The 12167-nt window shown below is 41.9% G+C and overlaps 1 protein-coding gene across 1 annotated transcript in view; it reads right to left on the minus strand.

Annotated features, from left to right (window-relative positions):
• Window positions 1-1802: 1802 nt before the first annotated feature.
• Window positions 1803-12167, minus strand: part of ikbkb (inhibitor of nuclear factor kappa B kinase subunit beta) — a 79895-nt gene continuing 69530 nt past the window's right edge. The window contains exons 21-22 of the mRNA XM_028797573.2: window positions 4883-4988; window positions 1803-2324 (exon numbers count right to left, since the gene is read on the minus strand). Coding sequence (XP_028653406.1) covers window positions 2277-2324; window positions 4883-4988 — 154 coding nt within the window. The 3' untranslated portion in view covers window positions 1803-2276. The remainder of the gene's footprint in view (window positions 2325-4882; window positions 4989-12167) is intronic.

Consider the following 12167-nt stretch of genomic DNA (forward strand, 5'->3'; position numbering starts at 1 on the left):
TATTTTATCCGCTTTGTGCAGTGCACCAGCAGTAAAATGGCCCCAGAGTGTGATGCCACCACCACGCTTAACAGCTGGCATAGTTTTCTCCTCCAAACATACCCCTGGATGTTGTTTATCTCATCTTAACATAAAACTTCACTGCAGGCTTCTCCTTTGTCTACGTGACCAGGCACAAAGTGTACTTGAAGATGTTCATGTTGGAGCAGGGGCTTCGTTCTTGCATGGCAGCCACTCACCCCACAGCGTAGTAACTCGCTGGATTTGGGACAGAGAAACACTGGTATTCCAGCGGCCGATCAGTGGGGTCCAACTCTGATCCTGGAGGGCCATAGTGGCTGCTGGTTTTCATTCCTGCCACTTTCTTCATCAGGGACCAATTCTGCTGTTCATTGACTTGGGGAGACCTTGTCCTCTGATTTTATTTTTTTCCCTTAAATGGCAGCCAAACAAACATGAGATGTGAAGTGTGCCAACTGATGACCAGCTAACTCCAGCCAGGTTCTTAATTAGAAGACGACTCTTGTTGTTAATCAAACCCGTTATTTACCTCCATGGCTTGCTGGTGCCCTCATTCTGCCACATCAGCCACTTCTAATACAGTTGATTTTCTTTTTTTCTAAGAGAACCATCAGAATGTTTTATGGACTTGAGCAGATCAACATTCCTGAGACCCTCACCTTTCATGGTCAGATATTGTATGATGGACACAAGTTAGCTGGTCATGTGTTGGCTCACTTTGTATCTCATTATTGTTTGGCTGCTAATTAAAGAAAAAGGAAACAATCAAGGGGTCAACTTCTTAAATAGCAAGTCAACTAGAAATAAGGCAAAAGAAGTTAATTAGCAGCAGAATCTGGTCACTAATTATGAAAAGGGTTAGAATGAAATCCTGCAGCCACTGAGGCCCTCCAGGATCGGAGGGAGTTGGTCACCCCTGCTCTAGTCCCTGGCAGACCTGTTTCTTGGTGGTTCCTGAATTGCATCTGACCATCCGGACCAACTTCCTCCCAGATGAGGGTGACGGCGTCCAGACCCTGGCAAAGTGACTTCAGATCCAAATACCTTGTACTCAAGAACAACTGTGTGAACTGGTGGTCTTGGAATCTGATGTTGTTTAGATATGACATTTGTATAAGTCTACGCTTCTTCCTCACATTCTCACATCTGCACTGAGCTCCTCGGACTCTCTCATGGCAACGCGTGTCAGTCAATCCAAAGAGTGCCGTCAAACAAGCCACACAGAGAAGCTACCAGCCGGAGTCAACCGTCACCTCTAACAGGCAGTTAAAGAGTTAAGAGCCACCAACTTAAAACACATTTTGGAGCTTTGAGCACCACTGCATTAGTCATCTCAGCAGGTGTACGTGCGAGTGTATGTTACACCCTTGTAGCTATCATTTGATGTTTTGAAGATTTCAGATAATCCATAATAAATTCAAACTTGCAATTGGACTGTTTTTTGTAATAAAGATGTAGTACATTTAAAAAGAACAGTTCTAGCAATCCCTGAAAGGCCAATACGGCCCTGCCAGACATGTCCGTTATACGAGTGGATGGAATCTTTTCACCTTAACCGTACATTTCTGAATAATAAGTTACTGAATTTGCTTTAATCATAAAAATAAAATCTGCCAAACACTAGTAGGTTTAACTTGAATGCCATGTCAGTGCTCAACTGAAAGGTCAGCAATGGCTCATTTCTCAAATGGTGAGCCAGGGCCGTGGACGTCAAGGTTGAAAAGTGGCAACAACATTCAAAGTCGGTAACTGCCCATCAAAAAAAAAAAAATATATATATATATATATATATAGACCTTTAATTACAAAAATAAAACATTTTTGATATACGCAGTGAAAAACAGCAGTTTACATTCCATTATAGAAAGCAGATAACCCTAAAGTCCTTTCACTTTTCCAGAACATTCTGCTTTTTACATTTATGCAGGTTGTGTGTCTTAGTTTACAAACTGTACGATTCTCACGCTGAACAGTGTATCACGTGGAGGTTGTGTCCATTTGGCAATATGGCACAGGAATTCTCTCATGCACTTAGAGTAGTCCAGAATTTATAAACACAACGTCCCCGTATTAGTCAGTTCTTCACGCACAAGAGAATGGCAAAGAGACAGAAAAAAAGAGAGAAAGAGAAATGAAGAAAGAAAGGTTTAAATGCAGCCTGGGAGTTCTGCAGCTCCTTGATGTTCCTGATGCTGTGAGCCAAACTCGTGCTCTCGGCCAATAGAAAGCTTCTCTGTGGTTTCGATTCATCCCTCTCAAGAACTCGCTTCCCTTTCATTGAGCCAGCACCACTTCTGGAGGTCCTGGAAGAGATTTATCTTTATTTAAAACATCCAATAAGACAATGTAAAATAGAGTGCTCTGTTGTTGGATGAATGAATATCTAGCTGGTTTAGTAAATTGTACTTTTAGCAAAATAAAAACATGGATTACGAAAGCAGAGCAGAGTCATGGAACCCTTGTCCTAGTCTCGCTGAAGACTTACATACATGTAATACATACATCTAAAGACAACTGGGAGTGAATATTGCTTAAAAGTGGGTGGGAACAATTAGACAGCCCACAGAGTGTCACATTTCTAAACCAATCAATTGCCTCGAGGTGGAGCTCAAAGTAGGGGCAGAGATTTTGAACTGCAAAGATCAGAGGTGCTCTCGTTAACCTGTTCTGACAAATGGCAAGCTTCCATTTACAAAGAACCGTCTACAGCTGAAAAGTCTCCCAAAAAAATCCCTGTTAGACATATAAATGTCTGCTGCATGAGCGGAGAGCATACTGCATGTTTTAAAAATAAGCCGTTGCAAGTGAAAACCTTTTCTGTTCTGCATTAGACTGAAAACCAACAGAACACTCTGTTTTAGGCCTCAAATAAGGCCAATCAGCAACCAACAACCCACCATGTTCCACACATTCTAATTCTACTTGCTCCAATATTGTGTTGAGGATTACTTGTGTTCTGTTCTGTGTATTGATCCCCTTTTTTGACACCCACTGCACGCCCAGCCTACCTGGAAAGGGGTCTCTCTTTGAACTGACTTTTTTCTATTTTTTTCCTACAATGGTTTTTTGGGGAGTTTTTCCTTGTCTTCTTACAGAGTCAAGACTGAGGGGCTGAATTACCAGAGCCTCCGAAAAAACTTGTAGATCTGTCCCACCTTAAATCGCTTCGCACCTCTCCATCAGCGTCTTTTGTCCTGTAAATGTGTCGATAAGCAGCAAGCAGTCTGCTATAACATCCCCCACCGCCGCAGTTTTCTCAGCCCAAGTCTGTTTACCTGTGTGTCAGTTGCTTAGTGTTGTATAGAGTGAGAAGTCAAGCAAAATGACACCTTTTATAAATACTATATCATTATTTGGAACACATGCATTTCATGTGTGTTCCGTGTCTACAACAATCTATGTACAGTAAACACATCATTAAAACAGAAACGTTTTTCATGTTTTAGTAATAATTGACAATTTGTAGACATGAAGTTTATAATGTGTTAAGCCTGAATTCCAAATATCAAATAACACTTTCACAAAAGGTACAAATATAACAGAACAAGTGCGCTTCTATTCAAGAATATAACTGCAGTAAAAGAACCCGCGTTAGGGTGCGACATTGACACGCATTTGCTACGACTGCTTCGGTGGCGCAATGGTATCAGCTATTGACTGGTAATCAAAACTTCACAGGTTCGATCCCGGAAGAGTCCGTTTTGAGAAGTGAGCTGCTCTTATTCTTACTGTTTTAGAATAAAAACATACATTTGATTCCAGTCTGTAACAGCCAGTGTAATTTATGATACTTGTAAAGGTTAGCTTTTTTTTTTTTTTATTCAGTTTTATTCTCTCAGTCGCGTTCATGATCCCACCCCCCCCATCTGACACTGCTGTATTCACATAAAGACGCGCTATAAAAGAGGTGAACTCAGATCATGACGACGGTTCTACATCGGAGCAAGAATGCACGTTGCACTTTTGCCATCACTGTACTTTGTATATGTACAGGGGAGGTTCTGCAGTCTACTTGTGACTTTACGCTGTAGGAAGTAAGTAAATAAATAAAGGTAAATAACATTCGATCTGGCTTTTATGTAACATAACTGTAAGTAACACAAATGTATGTTTTTATTCTAAAATAGTAAGAATAAGAGCAGCTCACTTCTCAAAATGGACTCGTCCGGGTTCGAACTCCAAGCAACTGACATGCAGGTAAACAGACTTGAGCTGAGAAAACTGTGCGGCGGAGGGGGATGTGATAGCAGGCTGCTTGCTGCTTATCGACACATTTACAGGACAAAAGACGCTGATGGAGAGGTGCGAAGTGATTTAAGGTGGGACAGATCTACGAGTTTTTTCGTAGGCTCTGGTAATTCTAGTGTATCCATATCGTAGGTATGTGCAAGGAGAACCCAGAGACTCAGGCAACTAATTAACATGGATCAACCCTGGCACTCTGGAGCTGTGAGGCACTCATGCCAAGCACTGTGTTGCTCTACTGTAAAAATATTTATTCTAACAAGGTATTTTAACAAACTGTAGAAGCTACAGAGCAGTACATTCCATTTCTAGTCATGGTATACCCTTGTGCCAACCATTTTTTTTTCCTGCTTCAAATTATCTCTCAGTATTACTTTGGCTTAAAAATCACAATATGCACTTGGCTACTGGGGGGCTTCTGCTTAATAAGAGCTGTAAATACACTTGTTTAAGCTCTACTTCAGTAAGAAAAGCTTACACAACCATCCATCTTGCTTTATCCCACTCAACGTTGGAGAGAACCAAAGGCAAGAGTCAGCTCTGGATGAAATGCCAGCACCAGGACATGCAGGAGGATGATACTTGCTTGCTGAAGTAGCCTCTGCCAATGCCTTACCTTCATGTCATGCTGCTGCTCCTGCTCCTGGATTGTCTCCTGAACCAGACTCTGCAGCTGACATTCAAAGTTCCTGCTTTCTTCAATCACCACAAACGATTCATCTCTATAAAGAAGATGGAGAACGTCACTCTTTAGGTATCAGATATTGAAAGTCTTAGATTACCATTCCACAAACCCAGACAGGATCGCTTAGTTTAGCACATGAAAGAACTTCACTGTTCTTTGTATACTTGACACAAATAACCCCGTAAACCTGCCACCTTGGACAGTGTAACAGACGGCACACAAGAACTGGCATCCTGACTGGGATGAAAGTGCAGTGGAAGGTCTGGAGGAAATGCAATAGACTCTAGCTGCAGATCTCCATTCCATAGAGGAGGTTGTCACTTTATATTATACATCAGTGGTAACACCCGGTTACACTATGATTGAGATTAGGGTTGGGGAGGGTTATTTGACTCAAGTCAAGTAAACTAAGTGACAAAAACTTGAAATCTAATTGGCTGTCTGGCGGAGCTACTGAATCGCATTGCTGTGGAGGTCTGCAACTAGGCCTATTTCGGGAAATGAGCACTCTTGAATACTTTTTCACCAATACACTAGATGACACCATCCCTGGACTGGGAATCCCACACAGAAACCCACAATGCATGCTGGGACCTGTAGTCCCATGGGGCAGACCTGCTGGGTTTTGTGGGGTCCACCAGGGGAAGCTGCCAGGATTCACAATTCCTACTTTCAGGGACTTCTGTTCGACATGGAAGTGCTTCCTACGGGCTAAGCCCCAGCCCCGGAAGTATTCCTTGGGTCATAGATAAAAGATGCCACTCGATCTCAGCCAGTCAAGTCAGAGTCAGCTGGGTGGAAGATGATAATGCTCTACTGGAGGAGTTGAAGGAGAAGAAAATGAATATCATTGTGATTTACAAAGCCTTTTTAAGGTGTTTGGTGCAAATAAACCTTTTTATTATATCGGGACGTGTGTAGTGGCGGCTGTGCCAAGGGTGCTACACTGCCCCCTACTGGTCACAGCATGTTTCACAGTTCATTTCACAAAAGTGTGTAGGTGCCACTACAACACAATGGAAAAGCCTCATAGTCACACCCTTGAAAATATACGATGTGTGTCTCCTTTGAAGAAGACCTAAACAGTTTTCACAACCAGCAAACATGAGTTGAAAATGTGGCTTTAAGAAAATAATGGGGGCAAAAATGAAAAAACAAACAAAATTTACAAGAAAAAAATCAAACATTGAGAATAGTTTCAATGTATAAAAGAAAAAACAAGTGAGTAACTAGAGAGAGTGACTAATGCCTTCGACTCCTGGCTAGTGGCTCAGTGTCTGAGCGAATCACCTCAGTGGCCAGTGTCCACATCATAGAAATATGTTAACAAAACACTCGTGTTAAGCAACTATTATATGTACAAACGCGGCTCGTAACTCTTTTATTCCAATTACATATTTAACTTATTTTCTAATGATCACTCCAATCATTCTGAAGGTTTATTATAACAGTTATTTACTAGCATGGCTTGGGATTTGCTAGGAGGGGTGCCATTTCATGCTTTTCTTGTGCCATTTCATGCTTTTCCTGAAATATGTGTCCATATTTCATCTTGGACTATTCACCTTTCGTCTATTTGCTGGTCGTACAGAAAATGATTTCTTTACTCTCAAAAAGTTCACAATTGACACAGCCTTATGGGCATTGATTTCTGACATGAAGATTACACAGCTTACAGAAGCCGTTACTTAGGGAAATGAGACCAACTGCAGGCTAAAAGGTATACTCCAGCCTAAAATACTGTGGAAAATTATATTAAAAAGTATATACCTCCAACATGCCTTGGTTTGAGGAAGCAAAGCCAGGCTGCTCCTCTTCATGAAAAGGAGCCAGTTGAGGTGGTTCGGGCATTTAATTAGTATGCCTCTCTAGGGTATGTCCAACCAGGAGGAGCCCTCTTAACACCTACTGTACCCCACTAAAGCCCGCCAGAGACTGCAAGGCCTACATAGATAGATAGATAGATAGATAGATAGATAGATAGATAGATAGATAGATAGATAGATAGATAGATAGATAGATAGATAGATAGATAGATAGATAGATAGATAGATAGATAGATACTTTATTAATCCCAAGGGGAAATTCACAAAATATGACAGCTTAGGAGGTTTGCTGTCAATCAGGAGGCAAAGGATGACAATCAACTGTGTGTGTGTTATGGTAACACGTCAGAAGAGGAAAAATATCAAGTGCTGGGAGTGAATTTTGTATTAATGCAGTCATTTTTTGAGATGATGATTAAATTTATTAATATTTTGTACTTTAAGGATGGTTTGACTGCAATGTTAGTCACTGTTTATTGGTAGGAGATAAGGAAGCAACTGTTTCATCTGGAGATTCAGCAAGCTAAAGTATTGTGTCATATATGGCCATCAGTGAAATATAATAATAATACTAATAATTCTTTACATTTATATAGCGCTTTTCTCACTACTCAAATCACTCTCCACACAGAGAGGACCCGGGAAGTGAACCCACAATCTCCTTACTGCAAAGCAGCAGCACTACCACTGCACCACCTGTGAGGCACAAATCCACCCTTCAGTTTAGTTCGAGAAATCAGCGTTTTCCTTTCTGAATGTAAGCTGCTTCTGCAAATGAGTTCAGCTGAACTTTCTTTCACCTGGAGGAGGCTGGCAGCTGGCCTCACTCTAATCTCTAAACTGCAGAGTTCAGGGAGTGTGGAGTATGAAGTCAGTTTTATGCAAAATATCACGTAGAGACAAACTGCAGACACTGTTTATGTCTAGAGACGAGGTAAAGAGAAACGGAGAAGACTGCAATTCATACAGTGGGCCCGATTGGAATTTTACACGCAAAACTCATAGTGGTTGGTCCAACACATTAGACGGAGTCAATATCCAGCTTACTGTACTAGTTTTGGTGCTGCCAGAGGATAGAAAATGAAATGTAGGAGCCCAGCCCTCTTGTTGACTGATCAGTTGTTAGTATAATGTTCACAAAGGATGCACATGTAAATATTACAGTACAAGAAGATCTGTAGCACAAGCAGCCCCAAGGCTAGACGAAAACTAGCTGCGGGTCATAGTTTACAGGTCCAATGAAGCTGTAGATTCTCAAAGGGAGCAGAGAGTCGAAACAGTCCCAAAACACTTTGTGTAGGTAAACTTTTTAAAGAGCTGTGTTATTTAATAAAATCACATATAACTCTTTTAGGGCTAATATTTTTTTTTCCTTTTCTCCCAGAGCTGGAGTGCCAATTCTGCCACCAACCCCCAGATTTTTCCCAAAAAACCTCACACTGTTCCACTCCACCTGAACTAGTGTGGTGCTGAGATGTCACCTGTCGCATGGCTGCACTCGGGTCCGAATCTGGGATCCTAAGTTGGTTTGCCATGTGGCGGTCTGGCAACGCGCTGTATCAGCGTGTGCTCCTAACCCCTCTCTCCCAGAGCTGAATATTTTTCTAAAAAACTAAATTTTCCGAACAGCGCAGAAAACGATGGTTTTACACATAAATTAACATAAAGCAGTTATTTATAACAAATGTCACTCTGTTCTTATGTTCCATGAGCCTCTGCAGTATGTAAATTCACATACTTATTATGTACTTATTACATACAGTACCTGTTTCTCTCATCACTCATAAGCTGAAAGGCACTTTCTGGAAAAAAAACAGCTACCTGTGTTTCGTGTTCAATTTCCAGATCGCTTGCACTCGAATCGAAATTCGAGAAGTCAAGAGTCTGATTCAGCAATAATATGCAAAAAAACAAAAAAATAAATAAACAATGCACACAGAATTTGCTTTATGCCTTCGCTTCTCTTTCTCGCCTGATGTTGATGCCGTTCTAGACACTGTTTACTCTATGCTACTCATGCACACGAGGGGATTCAATATCAAGTCAACGAGTCTAACAGTCCTCCTAGCAAAGAGGGTCTACCATTAACGCAATGGTGAATTTTATCGACATTTACAGCGGATTATCACCCACTGCCCCAAACATCAACAGCCACCCTTAACCCCTACTGTCGACAAGAGTTGACATCCACCCCAGAAGAGTTAATGAAGCACTTCATGCTTTGTCAGTACTGTGTAACTCCAGCCTGACACGCAATAAAAGTCTTTTTTTAATCAATGACTTTGGTAACCATTATATTGAGGTTTCATCTGTATTGCAAACTATAGCCTGAAGAACGAATGAACATTTAAAGTAGATAACACACTTTGTGGGGATTTCATACAGGAAGCACATGTAACCCTCCGAATCTGACCTCACATTGAGATTTTTTAAGAGAATGCTAAGACATGAACTTCTCACTCCCAGTTCTTGCAGTGGTCTGTGACAGAGGCTTTAGGAAGGTAACCAAAAAATGTCCATTTGTTTATCTTCTATGCCAGCTTTCTGCCCTACAAAATTATGACGGGGGAAGTTGAGTATGCCTGAACATTTTCTTCTCTAATAGACTAGGTGACAGTATCCCGGAGCTGGAACTCCCCCAAAGACACCCGCAGGGCATGCTGGGATTTGTAGTCCCACAGGGCAGCCCTGTTGGATTCCATGGGGGCCACCAGGGGGAGCTGCTGGGATGCATAGTTCCTACTTTCTGGGACTTTACAGTCGACCCGGAAGTGCTTCTGACAGACTATGCCCAGGGACCAGAAGTACTCTTGTGTCTTAGATTAATGAAGTCATCTGATATCAGCCAGGTGAGTCAAAGTTGGGTAGATGGGGATAAAGCTTGCCTGGAAGAGTACAAGGTGAAAGAAATGATCATTGTAAGAAGTGAGAAACCTGTTGTGATGCTAATAAACCCTTTTAATATATTGGAACTTGTGTCTGTGAGTTTGTGTCTAGGGTTTGAGGTGCTGCACCACTCCCCAGTAGTCACAACACTTACTGTGACTTGTTTAAAATTGCATGTCCAAGTTATGTGAACATCCACAACATAACTGCATTACTTTGTATAAGGGTAAAAACTCAATAAATATTTAGAAAATGAACAACAGCACTCCATCATCAATTTGGCTATGGCTGTAGTATGGTTCATGTTTTATCTTATACTACCATGTAAAGATTTTTTTGTTCTTTTGTTTCTTGTATTAGGAATTTGTTAAGTTTTCGCATACCCCTTGGGGTCAGAGCGCAGGGTCAGCCATTGTACAGCACCCCTGGAGCAATTTGAAGGTTAAGGGCCTTGCTCAAGGGCCCAGCAGAGTAGGACCTCTTGTGGCAGTGACAGGACTTCGAACTGGCAAAACTTCGGGATACCAGCGCAGATCCTTCGCCTCAGAGCCACCACTCCACCCATAATTGACCAAAATGATCATCTTATACAAGATACAAAATAAAAAGTTTGCTTTCAAAACTGCTCATACTCAAAAGAAATTTACATAAAAAATATTCACATTCATAATTAAAACATCCATGCCCCGAATGTTAAGAGACCTCATCCAAATCTGAGGCCCATATTGCAGCTTTACTGCTACTACCTTCAACCCAGAATTTAGATTACGCAGGCCAGAAAAGTAATGAACACGCAAAAAAAAAAAGAAGAAAACTAAATACCTAAACAGATGAATACTTGTAGTAAGTTTTCTGCTAATTTCTGCCAATTTATTAAGAAGTGAATTTCATCAACGTTTATGCAGCTTTTCCATTCCTCAGACACGTGAGCCTAACAGCGTTCTGTCCAGGACAGAATTGAGGTAAACGATAACGGAGTGCTAAATACCATACTTAATTTCCTTTTCCCTCTTTACCTTTAGAGTGGAGGATGCCACCTCTGACATCACTTCTACTCAGACTCCAGAAGTCCTGCTTCCCTCCATTCCTCCCTCTACTTAAGAAGAACCATTCATTTATGGACCAGCTACTAGGGAGGACAGATCCTCCTACCGGGAAGCACACACTACACGCAGTGGAAGCTGTGTTTTAGACTGGACAGTCCTTGGATATTTCTTAACCCTCCATTATTTTGGTTCATTAGTCAGATTAAATGGGAACCCTGCCACAGGGGATTCACAAACCAGTGTGTTTCTTCGTGCCGGTCCTAATCCCGGATAAATGAGGAGGGTTATGTCAGGACAACAATACAAATTTCCATATCGGATCGGTCAAGCTCTGGGTTAACAATGACCGCAACCAGTACTGTTAGTCAACAGGGTGCTGGCGGATATTGGGCTATTGTTGACCGAAGAAGGAGAAGAAGAGGGGGGAGACGTGTCCAGAGGCAGGAGGAGAGGAGGAAGGTAAAGAGAGTGGAACTGAGGGTAGGAACTTTGAATGTTGGCAGTATGACTGGTAAGGGGAGAGAATTAGCAGATATGATGGAGAGAAGGAAGGTTGATATATTGTGCGTGCAAGAGACTAAATGGAAGGCGAGAAAGGCCAGGTGGATCGGAGGTGGATTCAAATTGTTCTATCATGGTGTGGCTGGGAGGAGAAATGGCGTAGGAGTTATTCTGAAGGAACAGTATGTCAAGAGTGTTTTGGAGGTGAAAAGAGTGTCAGGCAGAGGTTGGAGAAATTGGAGGTGTGATGATGAATGTTGTTAGTGCATATGCCCCGCAAGTTGGGTGTTTAATGGGTGAGAATGAAGATTTCTGGAGTGAGCTGGATGAAGTGATGAACAGTGTACCCAAGGGACAGAAAGTGGTGATTGGAGCGGATTTCAATGTTGGTGAAGGGAACAGTGGAGACGAGGAGGTGATGGGTAGGTATGGTGTCAAGGAGAGGAATGAAGAAGGTTAGAGGATAGTGGATTTTGCCAAAAGGATGGACATGGTGTGGTGAATACGTATTTTAAGAAGAGGGAGGAACATAGGTTGACGTACAAGAGTGGAAGAAGATGCACACAGGTAGATTACATCCTATGCAGAAGAGTTGATCTGAAGGAGATTGAAGACTGCAAAGTTGTGGCAGAAGAAAATGTAGTTAAGCAGCATAGGATGGTGGTCTGTAGGATGACACCGGAGATTTAGAAGAGGAAGAGAGTGAGAGCAGAGCCAAGGATCAAATGGTGGAAGTTGACAAAGGAAAACTGCAAGGTTGAGTTTAGAGAGAAGGTGAGACAGGCACTGGGTGGTAGTGAAGAGTTACCAGGCAGTTAGGAAACTACAGCAGAAGTAGTAAGGGTGACAGCAAGAAGGGTGCTTGGCGTGACATCTGGAAAGAGGAAGGAGGAAAAGGAAACTTGGTGGTGGAATGAGGAAATGAGTATACAGAGGAAGAGGATGGCAAAGAAGTGG

This window comes from Erpetoichthys calabaricus, chromosome 1, assembly GCF_900747795.2.
Source record: "Erpetoichthys calabaricus chromosome 1, fErpCal1.3, whole genome shotgun sequence".
In the NCBI taxonomy this organism is placed as follows: Eukaryota; Metazoa; Chordata; class Cladistia; order Polypteriformes; family Polypteridae; genus Erpetoichthys; species Erpetoichthys calabaricus.